Source organism: Salvia miltiorrhiza, chromosome 7 (assembly GCF_028751815.1).
Source record: "Salvia miltiorrhiza cultivar Shanhuang (shh) chromosome 7, IMPLAD_Smil_shh, whole genome shotgun sequence".
Taxonomy (NCBI): domain Eukaryota; kingdom Viridiplantae; phylum Streptophyta; class Magnoliopsida; order Lamiales; family Lamiaceae; genus Salvia; species Salvia miltiorrhiza.
In genome coordinates this window covers 60,195,115-60,223,032 of record NC_080393.1, presented here as the reverse complement: position 1 = coordinate 60,223,032, position 27,918 = coordinate 60,195,115, and the positions used below count along the sequence as shown (strand labels likewise).

Below are 27,918 nucleotides of genomic sequence, written 5' to 3'. Positions count from 1 at the left end.
CGAGTAGCCCTCGAGTAGTGAGGGCCTGCATTGGGCTACTCGATGCTTGGGCTGCTCGAGTAAGGGGCATCGAGTAGCCCGTTGCAGATGCTCTAAATCACTATTAATTTACCTTTTAATTTAAGTATTAATAGACAAAAATGTCATTTTTCTTAAGTTGTACGTTAAATAGCCAGATGTAAGGAATATAATTCCGCAGAGTTAAATAAGAAATAAAGGAAATTCGATGATTGTGCCGTATAACTTTGGATGAAAATGAAAAGAGGCAGCGGATTCAAGAATAGTGAAGAATTCCAAATCCATTTCCCCATCATATATATCTCTACGTCGAAAGGCAACCACTAAAATTACACACACAATACTTATACGAAAAAAGGGAAAAGAATTTCAAGAAATTAGTGAAGAAACGCACACACATCAGCAATAGCGTAGCGCTGCCCCTTCTCTCTTTCAAGTTTCATATCTGCTGCTGACTACTCTCTCTCTCCCTCACTTGGGTTTTTATTTTCTCTTTCAAGAATCGCTCTCCTCGATCGACCCAGGTTTTCTTTCTCTTTATCTACGAATCTGAAGCCTCATGCCTGTGTATGTATTTGGGAAAATTCTTTATTTCTCTTTTGTTCCTTGCATATGTGAAATGCCCTAGTGCTTATCGGTCGGCTTGGTTTATGGATTGTTAAAGATGATTTCTTGCTTGTCGCGCGTTCAGAAAAATAAGGATGGATCCCTACATATTTCTTTGATTCAGTTTTAGGGGTTTTACTTTTGCCCTTCAGATTCTTGAAATGATAGCCAGTGTTCGAGAATAGTCCTTTTCTCGTTTCTGCGTTTTCTTTGTTGTCACTTTTAAGGCTACGTGGGCGGAGTATTTGGAGGAATGAAAGTGAGGGCTTGAGTCTTGATTCTTGATGGCCACTTGGGATTTAAGTTTACTTCAATTTCAAGCTGAAAATTATTTCTAAAACTGCTTCTGACAGTTGTACACGAGTTGATTTTTTAGTTTTAGTGTTTTTTTCGCATAGATGCACTAGTCAAGAAATGAGCTTCTTTTTGTGTCAGAGTATAAGGCATTTGTTGGCAACTCAAGGGTTTTTGTTTTTCTTTATGCTCTTATTCATTAATGTGGGAATGACGTGTGTTGGCAACGATTGATCGTCTTGGCTTCCTCATGGGACTGTCATTTTCTCGTCAATGGCAGAACTTGCCTTTCACACTTAATTTATATGCTACTATCGCCTGAGAGCTGGATCTCACCTTCTTGATATAACACATTGTCAAATGTTTATCTGTGATCTATAAATATGAAAATTATATTATAGACTTGGTCATTTTGAAATCTTTAATGCTCAAATACCTTTTCCAGCTGGTAATGCTCTAGTTCTATCTCCATTTCAGTCTTTGACAATCTTGGATAAGATGGGAAGTAATGGTGGAGAGCACATAAAGATTTCTGGAAGGGATGCAGCTGAATGTTCTCAAACCACTGTTCTGATCAAGATCAAGACATTAGATTCTCAAACTTTCACTCTGCGAGTGGATAAATGCGTAATATTTATTTCTCTTTTGACTCTTTGCTAGCCCAGGTTACATATTGAAAAATATTATGTCTAATATTAGTTTTATGTGACCAGTCTCTTATCTAAGAAGTTCGTACTTGTTTGCATTGCAAGCTCAGTTAAACTTAAAACACTGGAGCTACTACTGAAGAATGTGTTACTCTCTCTCCAATATTGAAAACCTTTTATTTTCAATAATATCCTTATAAATTGATCAGAAATATACTTATTAAAAACTTCCATTCTAGATGCCATGCTACTTCTTTTTATCTAATTATGTCCACATCAATGGGATATTAGTGGCGGGTTCATATGAAGGTGGACTCAATGAAAGAGTAGGGTTGGCTGTAATGGGAGTTTAGGAGGATTGGCAGCATAAAATTTATCTTAGGAATAGTGGTCTAAAATTAGAAGCCAGGTTGCAACTGCTGTAGCTTCATCGCTGGCCGGAGAACATCTTTTTCCACTGGCTGTTTATGTTCCATCAAGAGAAGGAAATAGTTAGGGAGCGGAGGTGCAAGCCAATTTTCTCTGTTGAATTTTCCACTGGAACATTTGGTTTACAGGGAAGAGTTATTGACAATAATATCCAACTTTTGATGAGCTCCCAGTTGCACTCTAGTAGTACTCTTCGTTTAAAAATAATATAAGATTATTGGTTTTCATAATGCAGGTGCCTGTTCCAGAACTGAAGGAACAGATTGCTTCTGTAACTGGTGTCCTGTCGGAGCAACAACGCCTTATATGCCGTGGAAAAGTTTTGAAGGATGACCAGCTCCTCTCAGCTTATCGTATCCTTCCCATATGGGTTTTATAATTATAGGAATTGGTTCTATCACGGAAATTAGATGTTAATGTAAATGAACCATAACTATGTAACCCTATTCCTAATAGATTTACTCCAAAATAGCATATCCAAATTATAAGAAACCCAATAAACGTTTGATTTTTATGCCCTAGATTTGATTTCTTTTATACTTTTGATCTAAGCATTAGTTTCCAATTGTTCTTCATTTGTTTTTATCTTTTACCTTTTATTTTGAAGTTAGATAAATGGTTATTGCAGTTTTTAATCCTATATGTTAAATATATATATATATATATATATATATATATATATATATATATATATATATATGTCCTTTAATGATGTCAATTTTACTTCTGCCTGTTAAGTTTATGAATGCATTTGTTAAAGGAGTAAAGCTGTTGTTAATGGTATGACTAGTAATGTCAAAATGCTAATTTTAAGCTGTTTATGTCATCGTGTTCCTTAATCCTTATGTTTGTAGATGTGGAAGATGGGCACACTCTGCATCTTGTTGTGAGACAACCCATTGCTACCTCAGCAGAGCAATCAGATCAGCAAGGTCTGATTTGTTTTTGGATTGCTTTGAGCTTTCAATTCTGTTCTGAATGGTTTAGTTTAAGTAATACCGCCAAAAATCTCTCTTGAAAGAAATTGGCACACTTATATCCCCTTTCATTCTTTCTTTTTCTGGATTTCTGCATCATAATAATAATCCATTTGAGGTGCAATGCTCTCATGCATGTGATGGCTGGATAAGTGTAAAGACACATGTGGCTGCTAGATTATGAAAAATATATTTCTTCAATTGATTATAGGAAAATTGATAAAAATAATGGCTTAAGTAGTTCGGTCAAGCTATTTGAAGTAATCTGAATCACAAACATTTCAAACATGTTGATGAGTACCTTATAGATTGAATTCTGCATGCAGCTCATTTCATAGTCTGAAAGAGGCACCATTTCACATGCATAGAGATTCTTTTCCCTGATAATCTTTAAAAACTTTATTAATGGATAAACACATACACATTAAATTTTATTAATCAATAAATTAGGCCACTTCCATACCGAACTCGCTTTTAGGTAATTGAAAGTGCTCTTGGACTTGATACTTTTACCTTTGCCTCTCTGCATCATGGATGTGCTTTCATTTTGGAAGATAGATCCTTATATATAAATATATTTAAATAAGATAAATATTTTAAACCAAGTGTTCTGTGATGCTTTAGATTTCCGTCTTGTCTGCTGACTGTATATGCAACTTTGTTCTTTTTGTACTTTCTTAATGCAATATTTGAAGATTGTGCTAAAAAGCTTCTTCTATCTGCAGCAACCGATCCAACTTCAAGTACAGGGCAAAACGCAGGTGGTCGGATAAGCCCTGGGATGGTGGTCGGAACCTTCAATATATCAGAGCAGGGAGATGGAGCTTTCCCTGATCTAAATCGGGTAAGGATATGACTTGTCACAACTGTCTGTGAGCTTGGTTAGAACTTAGAAATTTATGTTTATGACATTTGTTTTGCAGATTGTTTCTGCTGTTCTTAATTCTTTTGGTGTTACAAGATTTGGAAGTGGCGCTGAAGGAATTGATCTAAATGTAAGTTTCTAAAGGTGGAGCGAAGTGACCCGTATTTGTATGCTTGCTCATATAGTGGACAGCTTAATTTCTTCTAGGTCATTTTCATCCCTTTATGGTTTTCTTGGCCAGCAACCTCCATTGGAACGTCTCTCAACTGCATCTGGACTCAGTGGTACCAGAAATTCTAGCAGACCACAATCTGACCAAGCAGCTTCAGTTGCTATTCCTGTGGAACCTCTGCAGCCACCGGTAGCTTTAGAGTTTATTTTTGTTTTTCAATTCATAGCTATGAGCTTCTCTGTATGAAATATGGATGAACATCAGTAACATTATTTGAGTCTTCTGCCCCATAGAATGTTAATATCCCTTGATAGTATTTTATTTTGTTGCCCTAAATTTTTCTGTCCTTTAAGATGTCAGTCTGTAATTAGTTTTTTTCACTGCAGGTTATACCCGATTCATTGACAACTTTGTTACAGTACTTGAGCCATTTGAGACAAGAATTTCCTGCATACGGTTGGATTGGATACCTTTCTCTTTGACTAGATCTGTCGTTTCTATTATAGTCTGCTGAGTTTTAAATTGTTTCTGAATTGCCAATTTCAGGCCAAAGTGCAAATGCTCAAAGTGGGAGGGATGGGCAAGATTTAGAATCTGCTGTGCATTCTAGTGAGACAAGAGGGCTTCTGAATCCTGAATCATTGGCCGAGGTGATGTCATCTGCCAGACAACTTCTCCTTGAACAAGCCGCTGAGTGCTTGTTGGTACGTTCTCAAACTATATTAGCAATAAGAAGGTTGATTTACTGTTTGTTCAGATAGTTGATATATAGTGATGAAGACTATCATAAACTTGCTACGTATCTTATCAGTGCTCTGACATAAAATTGCATGGCTGGGAGAAGCCTACAGTCCCAATATATTTACATAGGAGATCACATTATCAAACATGAAGTTCTTGCAATTTGAGTGCTGTGTGGGAATAAAATTCTGTATTTCACTGCAGCAACTTTCAGGACAACTTGAATCTCATTCGAGTGTGACGGATTCGTTGGAGCGGTCAAGAATTCAATCTAATGCTATAAGATCAGGAGCTCTTTTTCAAAATTTGGGTGCTTTGCTGCTAGAGCTTGGTAGGGCTATGATGACCCTGCGAATGGGTCAGTCGGTGGTATGTTCATTCACTTTCAGATGTCCTAAATACCATATTGCTTAATGTAGTTTTGTAAGCAGTTTATCAATGCTTCTATTATTTAGGCTGATGCATTGGTGAATGCTGGACCATCGGTCTTCATATCTTCAACTGGGCCGAATCCTATCATGGTTCAGGTCATATCTTTCAATGAACTTTCCTCACTTTGTTCAACCAGATATGCATACTTACTCTATGCTGTTTATGTATTCAGCCTCTGCCTTTCCAACCAGGGGCAAGTTTTGGCTCAGTTCCTGTGGGTACTGTTCAACATGGCTCTGGTGTAGCTGGAAGTTCTGCTGCTACAGGTTTCCTGCCCAGAAATATTGACATCAGAATACGAGCAGGTGCTTTAGAAATTCTGCTTATATGGCGCTCAACATGATGACATGCTTCAAGCTTTAATTCCTTCATGCTGATGTTTCCATCCAATATAAGGATAAACTTAATGATGATTGCATATTAAATTGCAGCCTTTGTGTTTGAAGGCATGGTATCTGTTAGAGTAAAGGCCTAAGGGAATAGTATTCAGATATCAAAACTAAATGATGGTAATTCGCAAAACAAAGAGAAATCCAAACGAGAGATGAACTCTCGCTATTCCAAAGCTACTTGTGCTAGGCTAAAAATCAAATCCTAGACAGCCCCTCTCGTAAGGAGAGAAGCCCTATTTATGCTACTAAATCCTTTCCTTAACAGAATAGGATTCTGACCTATATACTTTTTCTTATCGGAAAAGGACTCTAATAGGGAAAGAAATAAACCTAACTTATTTAAATAAAATTAACATGAAATAATACTGATATATAATTAAATCTACTGCTGTAAACCTGCTCTTTAACAATTCCTCCCCCCTTCCAAACAGTCTTGTCCTCAAGGCTGAAGTTAGGAAACTGCCCAACAAAGTCAGCCTCATCAACCCAAGTAGTAGCATCATCTTCACTCTTTCCCTTCCATTAAACTAAAATCTGACGAACTTGATCACCATCTTGCCAAACCCAACGATCATGCAGAGCCCATTCTGGAACATATTCTGGATTAGTCGTCCAAAGCTCATTGGGCAAAGTGGCTTCAGCAGAATGATCACCAATAACAGCTTTCAGTTGAGACACATGAAAAACAGGATGCAACCTCGACCCATCCGGCAACTTCAAACGATACACAGCAGCACCGAGACGTCCTAGAACTTCTAAGGCCCATAATACTTAGCAGCAAGTTTGGCATTTGTGCGCTGAAACAGGGATTGTTTGCTGCCGATAGGGTGTGAACTTCAGAAACACCTGCTGACCCACCTCAAATTGGACGTCTCTCCGCCGTTTATTAGCTGCTCGAACCATATAATCTTGAGCCCGCAAAATATGCTCCTTCAAATGTTGCAAAGCCTCATTGCGTGCTAGAATACAATCACTTCAGCCATCTCTCGAGCTGTGAATGGATGTCGTAGTCCAATAAAATGACTATATTATGACAAACGATGGACGACAACCAGAATACAATCCACTGACCCCGACTAACATCTTTCCACACCCGCACTGGAATCAGCAATGGCTGTAAGAGTCCAGCTGGTACGCAGGTCTCATACTTTTACTTCTGACAAATGAGACATTCTGCTATATAACGGGTAACATCTTTCATCATTTCCGGCTAGTAGACATTTACTGCTAATCTTCGATAAGTACGCAAAGCACCAAAATGACCCCCTTGCGGTGTAGAATGGAACTCAGCCAAAAGACGTGGTATAAAGGCAGATCCTTGAGCCAATACCAAACGACCATGGTAATACAAAACCTTGTTGACCAGCATATACCCCCACTCCCATTTTCCAACCGTCGTCGAATTTCCATCATCCTCGGATCGCTTCTGATCTCCTTCCCAATCTCTTGCCAACCTACTCAAATCGGCATCGATAAAGCGGAATACTCCGCGTCCTCATGCTGACGAGATGAAGCGTCAACTACCTTATTAGTTACTCTAATCATACCCTAATAGATTGGGACCCAAAATTGTTGAGCAGGCGTAGAAACTGTTTGATGCAGAAGGAAATGCAAACTGCGTTGATCAGTACGCACCATGAATTGACGTCCTACCAAATACGGACGCCATTGTTGTAAGGCCTGCCTTTTTTCATTAAAACAACCCCTAAACCTGTCCTAGAAGCATCACTCTCAACAACAAAAGGTATAGAGAAATCCGGAGTAGCCAACACTGATGATGGCCTCTTGCAGCCGTGCAAAAGCATTGTGAGCTGCGGCCGGCCATTGGAAACGCCCAACATTATCTTTCTTAAATAGCTCGGTAAGAGGATGGGCAATTTGTCCATAACCTTCAATCAGTGTTGTCAAATTTCCGCCATGGCGGGGATATGGCGGATGGCGGTGGCGGTTTCAGAGTAAACCGCCATGAAAATCCTATGGCATGGCAGTTTTGCCATGGTGGATTATGGCGGCCGCCATATCCATGGCGCCATGGCGGTTATGGCGGGATATGGCGGATTTTTAATCCACAACTTGTTTTATGGGTCAGTAAACCCGTTAACCCGACCCATTGACCCGTTGACCAATTAAAATTAGGCTTTTTAGGAGTAGAAAAAAATCATAGCAGCCCTCATTACCTAGGTGCCTCTTTCTGGAAACCCTCAAGAGCTCCCATAGCACTAGCAACCACCGGTGACCTCCGGCAGGTGCTGACTTTGAGGCCATGCTACATTCTTCCCATGGGATATCCCATACACACATTCGGGATGAGGATCCCTTGACCATCAGGAAAGTAATATTCACCAATTCTTGAAAAAACAAGGAAAACTTCCTTACACTTTATAAGCAGGACACTTACATCCTCAGCTCATTTAGAACAGAACTCCTTTTATTCTTTATTTCTTCTAAAATATGTATTACTTTTGAAATGTTTACTGTATATTTTGAATAAATTTACAACTGCAGATGTCTTTTTTTTTTTTTTTTAATTTCATACTCAGTATAAAATACTTCAGTGCAGAATCTGCAGATTGATTTTTTACTTTTTTTTTTTTTTTCCAATTTAGAATGGCAGATTGTTTTTTTTTTTTTTTTACATGTTAATGATTCACCTAATTGGGACACCGTTTATGAGGCTTCGGCGGTTAGAGAGCCTATAACTTATACTAGGTGTACCACCATGGGGAAAAGAAAAAAGTCATCAACTTCACTTGGTGCTAATTCTAGAGCTAGTAGTGTTAGATCTTCTAAGAAATGACAATCACTTCCACATCCTCAAGATCAAAAGGGAAAGGGTTAGAGATGGTGCTTGAAGATGAAGAATTTGAAAATGAACTCGATGAGATTGATGAGGAATCTGAAGATGACTATGTGGATGTTGATGAGGACTGAGGAGGACTAGCATTTTATTTCTTATTAGACATTACTATCTATTTATGTTTTATGCTTGAAGCCTTGAACTTATTATTGCATTTTGTTATGTTTGAACTTAGAATTTTGTGTTATGTTTGAACTGGATATCAAGTTTTCTATGCTATTATGTATTTTGCATCCTTTAATTTCATAATTTGTATATATATAATTATATTATATATATTATTATTTTAGTAATCCGCCAAACGTCCGCCATAACCCGCCATGGCACCCTCCATAGCCTTATGGCGGTTTTCGGGCCTGACCGCCATGGACCGCCATCCGCCATCGATAACATTGCCTTCAATAAAGCGATGGTAATGCACTGTCAATCCTAAAAATCCACGAACACCTCAAATAAAAGTTGGAATCGGCCAGCGAAGAATAACCGACACCTTTCCCGGATCCATTTGTACCCCGACAACTGACACAATATGTCCCAAATATTCAGACTGACCCCATGCACACCTTTTAGGATTTACCACATAGGAATCTTTCTGCAATAAAGTCATAACAGTGCGCAAGTGGCACAAATGGTGCCGCCAATTAGAATTATAGATCAAAATGTCAAAAAAAAACAACAATAGAATAAACTTACAAAGGTGGGATCGGAAAAAGTTATTCATAGCAGACTGGAACGTGATTGGAGCATTTGTTAACCCAAACGGCATGACCAAAAATTCATAATGACCCGAATGTGTATGAAAAGTTGTTTTCCCAATATCCTTTGGTGCAATATGAATCTGATGATATCCCGACCCTAAGTCTAACTTAGTAAACTACTGCGCACCATGCAACTCATCTAACATTTCTTGTATAACATGAATCAGATATTTATCTGGTATTTTCAATTTATTAATCTACACAAAATCGCCAACTACCATCTTTTTTTGAACAAAGAGAACCAGACTCGAGTATGGCCTCGAGCTTGGTTGAATAATGCCTGCCTCAAGCATCTCGTGAATCAATCTCTCCATCTCACCCTTCGCGGCATGGCTATAGCAGTATGGTCTCATTGACACTGGCAGAGGTCCAAGCTTTAGGGGAATATGGTGGTCAACCCCCCCTACGAGGAGGAAGCCCTGTTGGAGGACACATTACGCTAGGAAACTGTCATCATCTCCCCTTTCAACCAATCACTAGCCTCAGTGGATCAAACTGCAACATTAGTTCCTTCCACATCAGCTACATTTAATTCAGTTCCGAAATTCTTACATTGAACCCAAATAAACCACTTCGCCCCAACATCTTCCAATTTGCTGATTTGGTCAAACATCATCTCCTTGCGTATTGAGGTTGACTCTCCTCTGAGCTCTAACTCTTTTCCATGATTTTGAAATTTCATTGTTAATTGTTGCCAATTCGCTTGCACTTCTCCAAGGGTAGCTAACCATGAGATGCCTAATATTAAATCCACTCCGCCGCTTTTGGGCCATCGCCTAGACTCACAGATGAGCGACCTGACCTATTCACTTTCAGTCCGAGCTCCTTTGTTGTGTACTTAGATATAAAGCAATGACTTGCACCACTGTCTATCATCACGAGAATTTTATGTCCTTGTATCTCACAGGTCAATTTCATCGTCTGAGGCCCAACAAACCCTCGTAGATATAGAAGTAGTCACAAATTCACTTACGGCACCCGTTTGATGAGTTTAAATCATTTTCTCGATTGGATTGGCCATCGGGTTACTGCTGCTGAACATTCGTAACATCTCCAACTTGAAGTGAATCCATGTGAGATTAGGAGCATTTGCTCGAACCCACTAGAACCATTATAATGCATCACCCTCCATTGCAATCAGGGCTACCTCTAACTTGTTTGCTTCTGGCGTCCCATGAATTTGAAAATATTGCTCCGCTATGGAAACCCAAGCTTCGGGGTTGGAGCCCCCAAACATGGGCAGATTAACGCGCGCCGCTGCTGCGCATGTGTCAGTCGAGATTACAGTCCGTGTGTTGCTGTTAAACCCTGGCGTAGTAAAAGAACCTGGCGGCACACCACCATCAGTTGAGTTGGCGTTAAAGTATGCTCCTAGTTGGGGAATAGTTGATGTTCCAATTGCTGAACCTCGACCTACGCCTAAGTTGGTGCTAACGTAGGGGACCAGACCGAACCCCGGCGGAATCTTGGCTTGGACGCCGTTGGATTCTCCGGAAGCACGGCTGGTTGGCATTCTGAATCCGAATTCAGGTGGCATCCCGAATTGATAAGAGTCCGCCGGGTGGGTTGTTCTCCCCCACTTGTCCAGCAAAGGCCCTACTTGGTGGTTGTTTTCCCCAACTTTTCCGAGTTGGCATTGGCACTGGAATCACCTGCTGGCTGCTGTTGCCGCGACTTTTGTGCCGTTGCCCTTAACCCCCCCTTTGTCCTTCATCATTGTTTTCATCATGCGCTGCAAATCAGTCAACGTCTGATGATGTGTTGATTCGTGCAATGCCCGTAGCTCTTCCATCTCCTTCTTAAGGGTTTCGTTCCCCTTCTCCAACGTTTTCACCCGACTATCCATCACAATTCGAAACTGTGCACGAGTTTCGGGCATAGACCGATCCGGCAGGTCGGACCAATTTTTTAGAGTAAAGGGGAATAGCAGAACAAAGAGAAATCCAAATGAGAGAGGAACTCGCTATTCCAAAGCAACTTGTGCTAGACCAAAAATCAATCCTAGATAGCCCCTCTCGTAAGGAGAGAACTCCTATTTATCCAAAAATCAATCCTAGATAGCCCTCTCGTAAGGAGAGAACTCCTATTTATGCTACTAAATCCTTTCCTTAACAGAATAGGATTCTGAATCTCTGACCTATATACTTCTGCTGCTGCACGCCCTGCTTCTTCCTACTACTATGAACTGGCTCTCTAACAGTATCTTAATTCTTTTTCTCTTGTTTCCATAATCAGGATCATTATTTCCTCGAAGAGAGCCTGCTGCTTCGCCGTCTCAAGGGCAAACTGGTACACCATCATCTAATAGTGCAAGTCCCAGTCAACAACAAGATGCTGCAACGGTTGAACCAAGCTCACGCAATAGGGAACCACAACTGAGGGCCGTTCCCATTAGAACTGTAGTTGCTGCAGTTCCTGCCTCTGTTGGGCGTAGTGCAGATTCATCTCGTGGTTCAATAGGGATCCTATATCCAGTTTTGGCTAGAGTTCAACATCTATCTTCAGGAAGCTCAAATAATGCAAGATCTTCTCAAGCATCAGATCAAAATCATGATCATAATGGTAATACCGAACTACCTGTTCCTGGTTCTTCAACACAACAGCAACATGTTCCGGTCCTGGGAGGAAATGGTAATTTTGCAACCATTTAAATTTGATTCTTATTGTTGGTTAGTCTTGAATTATTGATTTGTTGGTTTCTTTGTGATAAGATTGACTGGCAGCCATGAAATGTGTTTTCTGTGAAGATAATTTGTATGCACTGAGATGCTTCTTGATTTTGTCACATGTAGATAAAACTGACTGAAGTATGAGCTAACTCATGACAAATCCGACTATGCAGTGCACATATGATAGAAACAAACCGTTAAGCACCAAAGTAAATAAATCCATTTTTTTTTTGTTTTTTTCTTAAAGTCCAACATTTGATAATCTATTATTCTGATTGTTTGATGAAAGATAATCAGCTCATTTTTCTTAATAAGTAAGTGAAAGCAGTGATAACCAAATCTGTGATCGTTTTAGGCTAATTCCAGACACCTTTTTCAGGCAGCGACAGTTTACCTTCTGAAGCACTTAATGATCAAGGATTCTCTGCCCAGGTCAGAGGACTCGAGCAACTGCTAAGTAGTATATTTCCAGGGGGTCAGATCCTCAGTGAAAGTACCGAGCTCCCACATTCAGCTTCTGCTCCAAGTCATGCTGAAGCTGCTCAAGGTACTCACAATTCTCAGGAATCAGCATCAGCTGTGAGTGAAGAAGGGGTACTTTTATCTAATATTCTACGCCAGATAATGCCGATGCTCTCCGAGAACACCGGAGCTGAGGATAACAGGACATCCACTGAAGGAGCAAATTCAGATGAAACACAGGTAAAGTGGGCCTTCTTGGAAGGACTGATTTTAGATGGTTGTAGCTCAACCTAGATAAAGACTAGGTTCCTTGTGTTTCTAAGAGATATTCTGTGTTTATGGCACATGCAGGTTGATGACAACAGAGATCAGGGTTCTTCTCGTCGCAGGAGAGGCTCTCAGTCGCAAGCAAATCCAAAACGTCAGAGGGTATGTCATTCATTATAACCTTTAGTTTTCTCCTTCCTATCTTGCTTCTACACTGCATATACACATTGACCTCGTTCGAAGAAAATCCAACCCGTTTTAGATGATTGCAGTAAGTCTTGAATAGTAAATCCTGCTGCTAGACTCACTAAATTTTAGCAGACGTCATAGTTTGAGGAGCGGTTAAGTAGTAACATAGTCTGGGATGCTTGGTTGCTGGTAACGGTGGCCGGAGTTACTTAGATTAGATATGATGTCTAGATATATCTTGTTTGATGAGCACAATGATGAATCTTTCTTTCTTTTTGGTGGTTTTGCGCAGAGGGAGTGAGCTCTGCAGAGTAACATTGAATCTGTTAGCGGAAGAGTCCTCATGATGGCTGAGTTTACTCCAGCGAAAACGACTTCTGCTGGCAGCTAACGTTATATGATAAGAGAGTCGAACAGAGGCGTACATAATTTCCTTTTTTTTTGGGTTTTCTTTTTGGCTGAATATCATTTTTCTATTATTGGGTGATCCTCCTCGACTTCGTTAAGTAATGCTATTCTTTATTCATTAGCGTAGAGATAGAGAGAGAGAGATGGAGAGAGAGGGCATGGAGAAGTGAAGATGGTATTCTGATGGTCATGGTTGCAAATAATGTACAAGTTGACAATCCTTCTTATCTTGTTATTTATATGAGTGCCCAAGGCTATGCTGCCTAGACAACCACTTTTCGTTATTTATATATTTACTTACAAATTGAGTTGCATTTCGTTGTCAGTCACTTTCCTTTATTCTCTTCTTTTGCATAATATAAAGCACATATCATAAAATGTTCCAACCTCGTACATATATTCAAAAGAAGCCCAATTTTTCATTTTCTGATGAATCTATGTTCAGTCAAATGATTCAGTACCAAAAGAGCGAGATGGCACGTTGTATTGGTTAAACTTCTTAAAAGAACTTATCAAAGTTTGGGACATAATCGATAACTTTCATAATGATATATCTTTTGGTGTATAAGTGGATTGATTTCTTAAGCTAAAATCGTGGAAAGTTGAACAAAACAAAATTACATAAGCTGAGAACTGCATGAGAGCAAGGATTTAGATATCCATTATGTTTATGATAATCTTTTTTTTGGCAAGGAATATGCATCTATAATCCGAAATTAAATCGATTTTAATTGGTTGGATGGGCCAGTTCCATAATTAGCAAATGCATAATTAGAGTGTAATTAGAAAAATAAATAAAGATATGATGGTAAGTAAATATTTAATTTGATATGCATATTAGATATTTTATAATTAATCAAATATCACAATTTTGAAAAGAAATAAAACAAGGGTGTATCCACACCTTTAACCCTTTTTAATATAATATAGATTTGCAATGTTTTTTTACCGATGTCTATTTTTATTAGTGGGCTAGTGGAAGAAAGAGGTTAAACATTACACAAATGTCGTTCACTTTTCAAATAAAATATTGATGGTTTTAATAAATTTAAATTACGCGCTACTATAAAATTACATAATTATTTTACGAAAAAATCGAACACAATTTTTTTTGCAAAAGAGAGCATAGAGAAAATAATTTAGTTTCAAATTTATAGTTTTTAAATCTTAAATCTATTTCTCCATATACATATTTATATGTCAAATTAAATCTAGTTGAGAAATACGAGTTGAATTCTTCAGGAACCGACCCTAAAATTGCTTGAATCTCCTTGGGAAGTTGTATGAAGTGATTCAACTTGTTCCAAATCACAGTAGCAGATCGCACACGCTGTCGTACGTGTTCTCGTTCCATCTTTTCATCCCATTTCCCATCCAAGGCGGCTTTCCCTATGTTCTCTAGCGCCTCGAGTAGGTCGGACGCGTTCTCTCGGTCCTCCAGCTCGATTCTATCGCTGACAGAGCATGTCATGAAGGCAGCCTCAAGATTCGCTATCGGATGATTTCAGAGCTAAACATATCACGGAGGATAATTTTGAGATTTATCATTGGGTAACCTAGAGATGGAGTTGCCATTGGACAATCCAATAAATAACATCTCCTTTGGATAATGCAGAGCCGGACCTGCCATTGAGCAATCCCATAGGTAATATCACATTTGGATGATTCAGAGACAGAGTTGCCATTGGCCAATCTAAAAAATCACTCACCTTTTGGTGAGGCAGAGCCGGACTTGCCATTGGGCAATCCAAAAAATCACTCACCTTTGGGTGAGACATATGTCAATTTTATCTCGATTAGTCGTGTTAGCCATGTCATGATTTGAGTATACGAATTTTTAATATTTTGGGGTATATACCCTACTCCCTCTTTAATATTTGGAATATCATACAAGTCCCACAATTTCTCAGCCAATCCGAACAAGTGGCGGAAATAAAATCTTGTATAGGAATATCATGCTCGACTCCAGCTTGTCCACAACGTACCGTCATCTCTGACGTTGTCTGCTCATAGGTTTCCATAAAAGTTATTCAGATTGATGCTCAACTCTGATTTTATTCGTCATGCTTAGAAGCTTTTAGCCGCATCCAACTCTGAGATGGCATAAGCTATATCAGGGCTGTGTAGGCCTGCTATAGAGCCACAAATAATGACATAGCAACCCGCACGCCCCGACTTCCAATTTTCCCTTTTCGCAATGTCCAGACCTGGCCCTTGTCGTCCATGTTGGAAGACTCTATTACAACGTTGACTCCCATCAATTCAAGATTTCCCCAAATAAGAAACAAGGCTGTCACGTGGCCCCTCAACTCACGAGTCCCATGAACAGCACAAGGTTGTCGCATACCGCCCCTACGCACGAATTCTATGAACAACATAGGGGTGTTGTATGCCAACCCAACTCATGGGTTCCACCGGTATAAAATCTCTAATTTGATATAAAAAAAGTATCAAATTATAACATTAGTGCCAAAAGTATCACGTGAACCCGCGCCCAACCCGATTTGATCGGCCCAAATTAAGGGGAATACAGTCCGAAATTACCAAAAATAGCCAAAATTTGTGTTTTTAAAATGGAGGGCCAAATATTGAGTTCTAATCCCCAATATGGCTATATGACTGCATATTCTCAATTTTATAATTACTATGTATGATGCTAATTTTCATTATCAAATTTCAATTATTTATACAAAGTTAAAAATTTACGTTTTCAAATTCAGAATTTTATTCAGTAACTGATGTGGCTTATTTTATTGTATTTTTAAAAATATATTTTATATTTACTTATATTTGATTCTATTTAATATTTATATTTATTTATTTAAATATATTATTTAATTTCGATACTTTGTGAGGATTAACACCCTAAAATAAAATGATAAAAAACATGAGGATTTACGTGGTTCAATCACAAGATCTACGTCCACGGGAGATTGCCCGAGTTTTCACTATATTTTGTGAGGATTACATTTACAAGTTCTTTTTCTAGTGAAAAGAGAGAAAGAGTCATTCCAAAGAGAGTCCCATAATTTACAAGTGAAGATGTTATTTATAATTTACAAATAAACCCTAGTTTTAAAGGCCCATCAGGATAAATTGGGCCAAGCCTTATTGCACTGGCTTTTGTCTTGGAGTTGAGTATGGCAGAGCTGAGCTGCCAAGAGTGGGTAGAGCTGAGCTGCCAAGAGTGGGTAGAGTTGACATTCCGTATAAAATGTTCGAGCCCAAGAATTATGCAGACGACTCGTACAAAAGGATATGTTGATTTTGAAATATACGATTATTTGAATGGAACCTCAGGAAATCTGCCCCATGTACTCAATCATCTCGTATAACATCTGCTTTGCAATTATACTCCCTCCGTCCGCGATATCGTTTTCACACTGTGGACGGCACGGGTTTTAAGAAAAGTAGTGGATATGTAGTGAGTGGAGTTTGAGTCCCACTATTGTTGTGAGTGGAAGTTTGTGGACCCTACTTCTATAAATGGAAGTGGAAACGATATCGCGGACGGACCGAAATGACAAATGTGGAAACGATATTGCGGACAGAGGGATTAGTTTAAAATGGATGCTTTCTTGATTTGAATGCCAGTATATTAATTTTGAGTTAGCTTAATATATTTACTATTATGACTTTAAATTTGTTTAAATACTTTGAAGTATTATTTAATAAACTTTCTATTATATGATTTTCATTTATTTTTTATTGTGTTTTGACTTACAATAGTATGATTTAATATTTTTATTTTATCTTTAATTATATTTGTGAATTGATGATTTGATTTGTTGTTAGTCGATTTAGTTTAATTTAATTTATTTTTTTTTATCATTTTTTATATCAAAAAAATAAATTTAAGAGAAAAAATTATTGGGCCGGTTTGGCCCGACCGCCCGATGGCCTAATAGGGTCGGGTTGGGCTTGCTTTTTTAGGCCAGATCATATTTTGGGCTGGCTCGGCCCAACCCGATATAATTCGAAAGTCCAGTGGACTGGGCCGGGCTGGCCCGACCCAGCCCATTTGACAACTCTAGTAACAGTGTGAAGGATAAAGGTAGTGTCGTTGATGAAGTAGTACGTAGTAATATAAAAAAATAGTCGACTCACAAGATGATCGGGTACAGGGGGCAGTTCTTCTAAGGTTCCATTCAAATAATTGTATATTTCAAAATCAACATATCCCTTTGTACGAGTCGTTTGCATAATTCTTGGGCTCGAACATCTTATACGGAATGCTAAGCTCAAATTAATAACTTCAACTCTTGATTATATTCACTGTTGATTCTGTGCAAACGATTTCACCATGTCGTCCACCATCGCATCCCCTGACACTACCACGTCATCTACCACCACCGCTCGCCGCTGGTGACTCTGCGACCATGAGATATTGCGGAAGCACGATCGATCTGGTGAACGTCAATGTAAACACGAGTACAGAATGGAGTTCTCTTATGCTCCTAATCAAAATCCGCATATAGAATGCAAATTTTTTGTGTTCTCGTGTTTACATTGACGTTCACCAGATCGATCGTCCTGCCGTAATATCTCATAGTCGCAAAGTCACCAGCGGCGGTGGTGGACGACGTGGTAGTGTCAGGGGATGCGGTGGTGAACGACATGGTGAAATCGTTTGCACGAAATCAACAGTGAATATAATCAAGAGTTGGAGTTATGAATTTGAGCTTAATTAGCGTTCCGTATAAGATGTTTGAGCCCAAGAATTATGCAAACGACTCGTACTAAGGGATATGTTGATTTTGAAATATACGATTATTTGAATGGAACCTCAGAAGAATTGCCCCCTATACCCCATTATCTTGTGAGTCGACTATTTTTTGATATTACTACGTACTACTTCATCAACGACACTACCTTTATCCTTCACACTGTTACTTCTGTGGATTGGTGATTTGATTTGTTGTTAGTGGATTTAATTTAATTTATTTATTTATTTTTATCATTTTTATAGCAAAAAAAAAATTTAAGAGAAAAAAATATTGGGCCGATTTGGCCCGACCGTCCGGTGGCCAAATAGGGTCGGGTTGGGCTTGCTATTTTGAGGCCCGATCATATTTTGGGTCGGTCCGGCCCAACTCGGTATAATTCGAAAGTCCAGTGGACTGGGTCGGGCTGGCCCGACCCGGTCCATTTGACAACTCTAGTGATTATGAATGACAATACTCGTTTGTTTGGTGCTGAGGTTGTTCAAGTCATTGGTGGAGATTTAGGGGTGTCTAAGGTTGGAGTGTATGACATGATTAGGAAAAAAAAATGTCGCAATAATCCCAATGTAGATGAGTTTTCATCACGAATTTGTAAGTTGATGACTCTCGTAGACGCAGATCCTAAGTAATTACAAAAAATTTGCATTCTATATGCGGATTTTGATTGGTAGCATAAGAGAACTCGATTGTGTTCTCGTGTTTACATTGACGTTCACCAGATCGATCGTCCTGCCGCAATATCTCAAAGTCGCAGAGTCACCAGCGGCGGTGGTGGACGATGTGGCAGTGTCAGGGGATGCGGTGGTGGACGACATGGTGAAATCGTTTGCACGGAATCAACAGTGAATATAATCAAGAGTTGAAGTTATGAATTTGAGCTTAGCATTCCGTATAAGATGTTCGAGCCCAAGAATTATGCAAACGACTTGTACAAAGGGATATGTTGATTTTGAAATATACGATTATTTGAATGGAACCTCAGAAGAACTGCCCCATATACCCGATCATCTTGTGAGTCGACTATTTTTTGATATTACTACATACTACTTCATCAATGACACCACTTTTATCATTCACACTGTTACTTCTGTGGATTGATGATTTGATTTGTTGTTAGTTGATTTACTTTAATTAATTTATTTTTTTTTATCATTTTTATAGCAAAAAAATAAATTTTAAGAGAAAAAATTATTGGGCCGGTTTGGCCCGACCGGCCGGTGGCCCAATAAGGTCGGGTTGGGCTTGCTATTTTGAGGCCCGATCATATTTCGATTCGGCCCGGCCCAACCCTGTATAATTCGAAAGTCCAGTGGACTGTGTCAGGCTGGCCCGACCCGGGCCATTTGACAACTCTAGTGATTATGAATGACAATACTCGTTTGTTTGGTGCTGAGGTTGTTCAAGTAATTGGTGGTGATTTAGGGGTGTCTAAGTTTGGAGTGTATGACATGATTTGGAAAGAAAAATGTCGCAATAATCCCAATGTAGATGAGTTTTCATCACGAATTTCTATCAATTACAAAAAATTTGCATTCTATACGCGGATTTTGATTGGGAGCATAAGAGAACTCCATTCTGTCCTCGTGTTTACATTGACGTTCACTATATCGATCGTGATGCCACAATATCTCGTGGTCGCAGAGTCACCAGTAGGGGTGGTGGCCGATGTGGTAGTGTCAGTGGATCTGGTAGTGGACGACATGGTGAAATCATTTGCACGGAACCAATAATGAATTTAATCAAGAGTTGGAGTTATGAATTTGAGCTTAGCATTCCGTATAAGATGTTCGAGCCCACCACCTTGTATCCCAATCGAGTAATCTTGAAATAGGTTTGTTGCTTCCACGTTTTTCATATTATCATTATTATTATTGTTGTTTGAGAGGGTTCATTGACGTTTTATTTTTTGGCAGATCTCTCTCTATCTTGTTTCACTGGTAGTGGGTTCTCAACTCGCAAAATACACGTAATATTGCAAATCTCAGTATATAGAACAACTTGTAAGTATTTTTATAACTGAAGAATCGAACAATTTTATTACTATTTCATAATCTAATTCATGAATTATGCGATTGCTATGTAATTAATCGATCACTCCCTCGGATTTAGTTATGTCTAGATAGTTTGAGAAGTGGCCCCCAGGCTAGGCTAACAGCCATGGTTAATCAGTAACGTATTCTGCCCCCAGGATAGTTTGAAGAGCCTTTGTCTTTGTTTTTGTTTTTGTTTTTGTTTTTGTTTTTGGTTTTGGTTTTGGTTTTGTTTTTCTTTTTCTTCTTTTGAGATCCTTTTGAAGAGTGTTTGGATATTTACTAAAGGTTGAAACATAACAAGATGAATATCAATATGTGAATTGCCTTGACACACCTTAATGTTCTAATCATGGTGGTTCATCTAGCTGGTGGTTCATTCTAGAGTTGTAGATAGATATAAATCATATTTATTATTAATGATGCCAGATGCTGTAAAGACATAAGTATAGTGCCACATGTACATGTATGTATATTATACATTCACAGTCATATATTGCGCGCAAAACAAAGTTTTGAATAGTTAAAACTTGAAGGTGTGACATAGTAAACCCTAGGGCGTTGGTGCAGTTTACTTCTATTTGTTATGTATGCATGCCATGTAAATGATATGTAATGATTGCTCCTTTCTTAAAAGTATTATCTCTAAGGGGGCGTTTACTTTGGATTATTGATAAGATGCATGATTTGAGTATTTTTATCCTGAAGAGTAAGATTTCTCCAATCCCACCCTTTCAATGGGATATGAATCAAGATTTCTCCATTCTCACCCTTTCAATGGGATATGAATCAAGCAAACTAGCTTAAATGATAGAATAATCAAGGGCATTGGGATATTCCAAAGTTTCAATCCATCTAAGTTTGTTTGCAGCTACAGAGGAAGTAGGGGTTCCAAACCCTATTTTTTATTGTAATAGAATAGTTTTGGGATTCCACGAATGGGTCACGAAGAACTTTATTTCTTTTATTATGTTCTTTGCATGTCGTGGTGTTAATCCCTTATGCTCGTTACCTGCTTTTCTGTGTCTTTGCTTGTTAATATGTTTTTGTTAACTGCGCTTAGACAATCATGATAGTAGGTTTATCGTTTTCTTAAGCATGTTTTAGAATTCTGCGAGCATGTTTTACATGTTGCGTTCTAGAAGAGCATGTTTAGGATTATGTGCTGGAGGTTGCGCCGTGAAGAATCGTCGAAAACGAAAGTCGACAGTCGACGGTCTCCGTGAAGAAATGAAAATGGGAAAAAACAACCGAAATTTTTGAAATGGGGAAGGGGACGGTTCAATAGTTTTGAAATGGGGAAGAAGAAAGCTAAAATGGGGGGAATGAATCGGCCTTTTTTTTAATTCTTAAGTCAAACTTTGATTTTTTTTTTTTTTTTTTTATTACAATTTTTTTAAGTCAAATACTATTTCAATTTTGCTTTAGTTTTATTGACTAATTTTGCTATATAATTTTGGTTAGTTGTGTCTTTCACCCGATTTTTTACAATTTTCAAACTAAAATACTATTTTCAATTTTGCTTTAGTTTTAAGAAAGTGTTGGATAGTAGTGCGTATTGTTGTTAGTGAGTTTGGGTCCCACTATTATTGTGAGTAGAAGTTTGTAGACTCTAATGCTATTAATGAAAGTGGAAACAATATTGTGGATGGATCAAAATAACAAAAGTGGAAGCGATATTGTGGATGGAGGGAGTATTTTAGAATTAGCCGAATTTCACAATTTTAGAAAAGAAATAAAAAAAACAAAAATAAGAAGATAAAGGAAAACGAAATAAAAACAAATATATAGTTTACAAATAAACCATAAAATTAATTATAATTTAAAAATTATTACTCAATTTGAAAATTGATTTGCTATTAATTTCAAATTGAAAATTGTGTTTTTAATATATTATAGATTATAGATCGTAAAAAACGAAATCATTATATGCCTTACTAATTAAAAATTTAAAGGATGAAAATTTAATGAATGATACAATTGATAAAAAAAAATTAATTGTTAGTTCAAGGTTTAAAAAAGTATTTTTGATAATTAAGAATATGGAGTAATTGATAGTGCAAAAATAATTTCAAATTTCAAGTGATATTTACTCTTTTAAATTCAAATAAATTATGCTGCCCCATTCTTCAAATTAAGAAAGCAAATAAAAAAATACTGAATTTAATTTTTAAGGTAAATATCACTTTAAACCTCAAACTATTTTCGCACCATCAATTATATCTTGAACTATCGAAAATATTTTTTTAAACCTTAAACTATCAATTTTGTATCAATTGTATCCTTCAATATTCATTTTGCACTCTTTAAATTTCAATTAGTAAGGCATATAATGACGTCGTTTTGTACAATGTACGTTTAAAAGGAATAATTATAAATAGATCGTGGCATTTGGCGAGCCACGTCAAATTTTAGAAGTAAAAAAATGGACAAATGATACAATTAATACAAAATTAATGATTTTAAATTAAAAAATATTTTTAATAATTTAAAATATAATTGATAATGCACAAATAATTTGAGGTTTTAAAATGATATTTACTCTAATTTTTATAATATCTATTAGAAAAATCACAAGGAGATAGTAACATTGATGATGAAAAAAACCAATATCTTCATTTTCTCAACATTCATGGAAAACGTTCAACGAAGAAAATCAAATCAATCAAGCAAGTATATCTTTAAACGCTAAACTCTAAAATACTAGAGACAAATTCACCTTCCTCTTGGGGACTGCCATCAATTCCATAGCCCCGCCAAAGAAAGGAAAATCGAGAAGATGAGAGCCCCTATTATTGTCGTCATGATTTTCCGGCAAAACAAACGGCGGCAATGTGGTACTGAAATGGTGGTTGATAGCGGTCGCCAACGGCGCAGGTTGGGCCAGTGAGTGCACCAGCCGCCGGAAGCCTCCAACGGCTGAGTCCGCTTTTCTGCCGGCGTATCTTAGCATCGAGACGGACTGTAGTGAAATAGGAAGGAGATGAGATATTAGGAGGGTTTAGGAAATAGGGCTTTGAGCGAGGGGGATATGGGAGAAAGAGAGTGAGATAGAAACGGTGTCGCATTCTCTTCTAACTATCGAAAGGGAAGAAAATAAAACGTAAATAAATTTAAAATAGCATTTTTATATAATAATTCAAAAGATAAAAAAAAGCCAAAATACTGGTTCTGTCAGCTCTGGTGACAAATGCGGACCGTAACATGCGACGGTCGCACCCAATAATAGGCATTTGGTAAATAAGTTTATAGCACACACGACATGATAATATGAAAATTAAAACCAAAATTAAAATACAATAATCCTCCAAAATTTATCAGCAGCAAGAAAATATCGCTTTATAAATCAGAACAGAGAGCCCAAAATTTAACATAAGCATTATTATTCAGCACTGAGCAGAGAACCTCATCCTAATCAACAACTGCAGAGTTGTCTACTAACAGCAGTAGAAATCACAGGCCAGAAGACATAATCTCTCCCAATTGATAAAAATGATGACAGCCAAATCTAAGCGATAACCTGCACGGTAGATCAGATTTCCTCTTGCATATCAAGAATACATAAGGCAGTTCTAATTGTTATTTTCTTCAGGATTTGGCTTGATCCCACCGCAACAAAAGAAGTGAGGTAGCTTGACACGGCCGCATACCCTGCCAAGATTTTAACGTTCAATAGCTACGAGGAAGCAATATATAGAGGATAAATGGTGGCACACAACAAAATCATCTAACAAATGACACTGGAACGGAAATTAGGGTTGTGAGAGAATGCTCCGCAAGCTCTATTATTGGTCTAAACAACGGCTGTTTTACCTTACAAATATAATCAAACACAAAGCAAAAAACAGTGGAAAACAAAAGGAACATAAAAGTGGCAGATTGAGATTGAGAGAGAAGTAGTGTATCAGCTCAATAAACCTCACCAAAAACCTAAAGTAAGTCAACTCAGCTCAAAATTCCACAAATTCAAAATCACACAACATCCCAAATTAACAATAATCAAAACCTACAAAAACAAATGATAATCAAGTAAGCAACTCGAAGACCTTCAATAGCCTCTCAAATATAAAGCCATAAATAGACACTTCACAAATTCACAAATAAAATATATCGTCTTACTATATGAATATAGAGCAATTGATATCTTGTTTGAACCTACTAGCCACTTCGTGAATTCAACTATTCATAATTGACCTTGGGAATACTGAATTTCAGTTCAGTAAGAAGAAACCTCTACGAAAACATAGACAACCACAATGATGGAAAGAAACAACTTACTTGCACTTGATTATTACTGGGACAGGTTTCAAAGCCTTTGGTCCATTTCTAATACCCCTCCTGTGTGGAGAAACCTGAAAGAAGAATTTCACTTTCGAGTACTTAGCATGTAAAGCAAATCATTGTTAAGGGTTATAAACAGCATAACAGTCAATCACAAAGGCCAAAAAGAAAAGGAAAAAAAGAAAAAGACAAAAAAGGAAGACCAGAAATTGAGATCAATGTGGCAGAAAAAGGAAACAAAAGATGAAGCCACAGGTCTCATTATGCTAATAGGATGACAAACAAAAACAAACAAGAGGAACATGAACTGTAAATGATTTTGAAAATATAAGAAGCTGTGGTGCAAAGATAGTTCCACAGTCTATTGTACACGTTAAAGGGACAGAAGTCACAGAACATAAGGAAAGAAGAAGCAAAAATAGGAACACTAGTTTTAATACCACTTGCAATACAACTGCATACCAAATATAACCAGCATATAAAGATAGGTTCAACCAGAACACTAAGGTCAAAGCACAAATAGAATTTGGATTTGTTATTCTTCTACTCAGCTCTCAATCTGCAATCAAAGTTAGTATCTATTACCATACTGGGCATATTGAGAAGAGCTGCTAGTCGCAGCTCCGGACCAATTCATCACCAAGTTGCCCTCTGCCAATTGATGACTGGCTATGATGTAAGTGACAGGAACACGATCATCACCGAGCTTCCCATTCTTCGCCGCCTTGCCACCATTCTTCAACCCCTTAAGCCCTAATTTCTCTTGACTCATCATACTAGACCAAGAAACTGCCCCTTTACGCTTGATCCTATGCATCCATCGACTGCTATCCTTCTTCCACTTCTGCACCTCTCCAAGAGAGAACGTGTCCTTCCCTCCTACTTCCTCTTTCTCTCCTAAGACGAAGAAAGCCGGCCTTGACCCAGCTACCGCTATCCTTGGGAAACCATCAGAGCTACCTGCATTCTCTCCCTTGGCCTTTGTGGAGAAAGCAGAGACGAAAACATCCTTTGCACTAGTTATTTTGCTCCCTGAACCTTCAATAGTGAAGCGGCTCTTCGACGAAGAAGGCACTCCAACCGTTACATATTTAGACTTCGTAGTTTGCTTCTTTTCTCCAATAGAAGAGTAATCTGCGCTTCTGTCATCCACCAACCCCGGCAGGGAGGAGAAGGCGAACGCGCCGCTGGCGGGGGCGGCAGTGGATTCGAGACTCTTCGCTGGCAGCGTGAAATCCTCCGCCGCGTTGGATTTTCTCTGGAGTTCTCCACCTTCCCATCGTACTAGAGCAATCCGAGAAGTTCGATTAGGATCGTACTCTATCCTTTCCACGATTCCAGTGGCCGAAGTGCTTCGTTTCAGATCGATTCTGCGCTCAAATCGAAATCTCCTCGTCTTCGTTGAGAAGTTTCTTCCATCTACATTCCCGAATTGACCGCGGTGCGGCGAAATCGAAGCATCGCTAAAACTGCTCGTCTCTACAGGAGACCTGATCCGTGTAATGATTTAGGTGTCAATTTCTCAGATCTGGGAATGAAAGTGCCATTATTTTAGGAAATACGGATGTAAGGCTAAGCGAGTAGAGAGGAACCTGAAAATGGAGGCGGATAGTCTCGCCGTGGCACTGCGAGCGGACGTAGAGACGGAACGGAAGACTGTTCTAGCGGCGGCGGACATGACGTAGTGTGTTTAACGATCAAAAGCGCCGACGAGAAATAAAGAAGAAGAAGAAGAAGCAGCTTGAGGGAGAAATTTTTGTGAAGAGTAGCGGCGCGGCGTTGCGCTATTGATTTTAAATCGATTTTAATTGGTTGGATGGGCCAGTTCCATAAATAGGCAATAGTTCAGGGGGCGCCATCTAATTTTGGCAAAAGTTGGGGCTGGTGGAGTTGAAGAGGGGCAAAATAGAGTTTCAACTATGAACTGCATATATAAAAAGACAACATTTGACGTCTGAGCTCTCTCGTCGCTAGGGTTTTATCCGCCGCCGTCGCTGCCGCTTCCCGCATTTTCAGCTGAACACCGGAGAGAGCTACAATGGCTGAGCAGGTAAACCTGGTTTCGCCACCCTTTGATATTCTGCAAAATTTCGGACTAATTGAGAGTTTTTATTGTTTATTCAGACTGAAAAGGCGTTCCTGAAGCAGCCCAAGGTGTTCCTATGGTATGAATATTATGCTTAATCAGTGTTGATGAAGTTATTTCGTCAGTCTGATCCGTCAAACCTTATTTTTCCAGCTCGAAGAAGACGGGGAAGGGTAAGCGGCCAGGGAAAGGGGGCAACCGTTTTTGGAAGAGCATCGGATTGGGTTTCAAGACGCCTCGCGAGGCTACTGAAGGTCTGGTTATTGATTTCAGATGTTGCTTTCTTTTATTTCTGCTACCTCCGATTATACATAGTTCGTGTAAAGATTCTATTGTTGCGACACATTGGGGATTTTTTTCGTTTTATCACCACTGTGACATCACTATTTGGTCTTTATTGAGCCCTAAATTTCATCTTTGATTCTTATGTTTTGATCGTTGTTGTTTGTCATTGATGTGGTCGTTTTGCTGCTGTTGTTTTATGTTTGAGAAAATTTACTTGTTTCATATGCTTATTATCTTGGATTCATGATTTAGGCTATACTGTGCTTAGTCTTGTTATTTTCTAAACTTCTCAGGCACATACATTGACAAGAAATGCCCTTTCACTGGTGATGTCTCCATTAGAGGCCGTATTCTGGCCGGAACTTGTCACAGTGCTAAGATGATGAGAACTATCATCGTTCGAAGGAATTACCTTCATTGGGTGAAGAAATACCAAAGGTATAACTTCTGTTCTGGTAATGTAGCTACTGCTGCTGCTGGTGGTTTCATCTTTCTGATTGGCCTGCCTGTTTATTCTTTTAGATACGAGAAGAGACATTCGAATATTCCAGCCCACATTTCCCCATGCTTTCGTGTGAAAGAAGGTGATCACGTCATCATCGGCCAGTGCAGGTTAGTATTCAACATGTTTCTGTAGTTTTGGCTTTAGGAGTGAGGAGTTTCTGATGCATTTCTCTATTATTATGCAGACCTTTGTCCAAAACTGTGAGGTTTAATGTTCTTAAGGTTATCCCAGCTGGTTCTTCAGGTCTTGGGAAGAAGGCCTTTACAGGGATGTGAGCTAAGAAATTGCATTTTTTTTTATGTTAGTGTTTTTAGAAACATGAGTTTAGTTTTTTTTTTTTTTTTTTTTTTTTTTTTTTTTTGTTTCGGATGAAATGTGAGTTGTGGATTTTCCTGGAGGCTTTAAAATTTTGAGCCTGCCCATTTTTTATTCTATACCAGTTTTGCTTTCAAATTTTCCTGAATTTAGTGTGCAATTCTTTTGTAGAAATCTGATATGCTTTGTATAATTTTATTTGGTTAGTGGTATAGTCAGTTGATCATCTTTCTTAGGGCTCTCAAACTGAGCTTAATTTATGATTAGTCTTGGGTTTTGTTGAATCAATTAAAAGAATAAAGGTTGAAAGAAAATTTTATTGCAAAATTTGTCAAAACGATCAATTCAGTTAAATTGTTTTAACAATAGTTAGTCAAGCCTTTAAATTGGTGGTTTTCGCACACATTCTGGAGGCACTTTCATCACATGAGATTTTAATTGGTTTATTTCTTTTTTGAGGTGATCTTGGGTACAATTGAGTAATATCGTACAATCGGATTGCACTCTCA

The 27,918-nt window shown here is 38.4% G+C and overlaps 3 protein-coding genes across 5 annotated transcripts; 2 read left to right on the top strand and 1 right to left on the bottom strand.

The window, feature by feature from the left end:
- Window positions 1-217: 217 nt before the first annotated feature.
- LOC130993103 (ubiquitin-like domain-containing protein CIP73) lies at window positions 218-13,497 on the top strand. Of its 3 annotated transcripts, none has more exons than XM_057917834.1 (16): window positions 218-542; window positions 1,396-1,545; window positions 2,230-2,347; window positions 2,849-2,926; window positions 3,697-3,815; window positions 3,895-3,966; window positions 4,078-4,197; window positions 4,395-4,464; window positions 4,555-4,712; window positions 4,954-5,118; window positions 5,205-5,276; window positions 5,354-5,486; window positions 11,424-11,819; window positions 12,237-12,559; window positions 12,671-12,748; window positions 13,068-13,497. In XM_057917834.1, the coding sequence occupies exons 2-16, from the start codon at window positions 1,417-1,419 to the stop codon at window positions 13,074-13,076; spliced, it is 2,040 nt and encodes a 679-aa protein (XP_057773817.1). In that variant the 5' UTR covers window positions 218-542; window positions 1,396-1,416; the 3' UTR covers window positions 13,077-13,497. The 3 variants fall into 3 exon arrangements, 2 of the variants coding, with proteins under 2 accessions (XP_057773817.1, XP_057773816.1); XM_057917833.1 differs by having other exon boundaries at window positions 395-585; XR_009091579.1 differs by lacking the exons at window positions 12,671-12,748; window positions 13,068-13,497 and adding an exon at window positions 11,981-12,066 and having other exon boundaries at window positions 253-542; window positions 12,237-12,467.
- A 9,711-nt stretch (window positions 13,498-23,208) lies between these two features.
- LOC130995295 (60S ribosomal protein L2, mitochondrial-like) lies at window positions 23,209-26,017 on the bottom strand. The gene is made up of 4 exons (XM_057920534.1): window positions 25,811-26,017; window positions 24,804-25,708; window positions 24,216-24,289; window positions 23,209-23,588 (listed from the first exon to the last, which is right to left on the bottom strand). The coding sequence occupies exons 1-3, from the start codon at window positions 25,894-25,896 to the stop codon at window positions 24,264-24,266; spliced, it is 1,017 nt and encodes a 338-aa protein (XP_057776517.1). The 5' UTR covers window positions 25,897-26,017; the 3' UTR covers window positions 23,209-23,588; window positions 24,216-24,263.
- Window positions 26,018-26,087: 70 nt separating this feature from the next.
- LOC130995297 (40S ribosomal protein S11) lies at window positions 26,088-27,557 on the top strand. Its single transcript, XM_057920535.1, has 6 exons — window positions 26,088-26,268; window positions 26,343-26,383; window positions 26,458-26,558; window positions 26,883-27,027; window positions 27,112-27,201; window positions 27,279-27,557. The coding sequence occupies exons 1-6, from the start codon at window positions 26,257-26,259 to the stop codon at window positions 27,367-27,369; spliced, it is 480 nt and encodes a 159-aa protein (XP_057776518.1). The 5' UTR covers window positions 26,088-26,256; the 3' UTR covers window positions 27,370-27,557.
- Window positions 27,558-27,918: the final 361 nt, after the last annotated feature.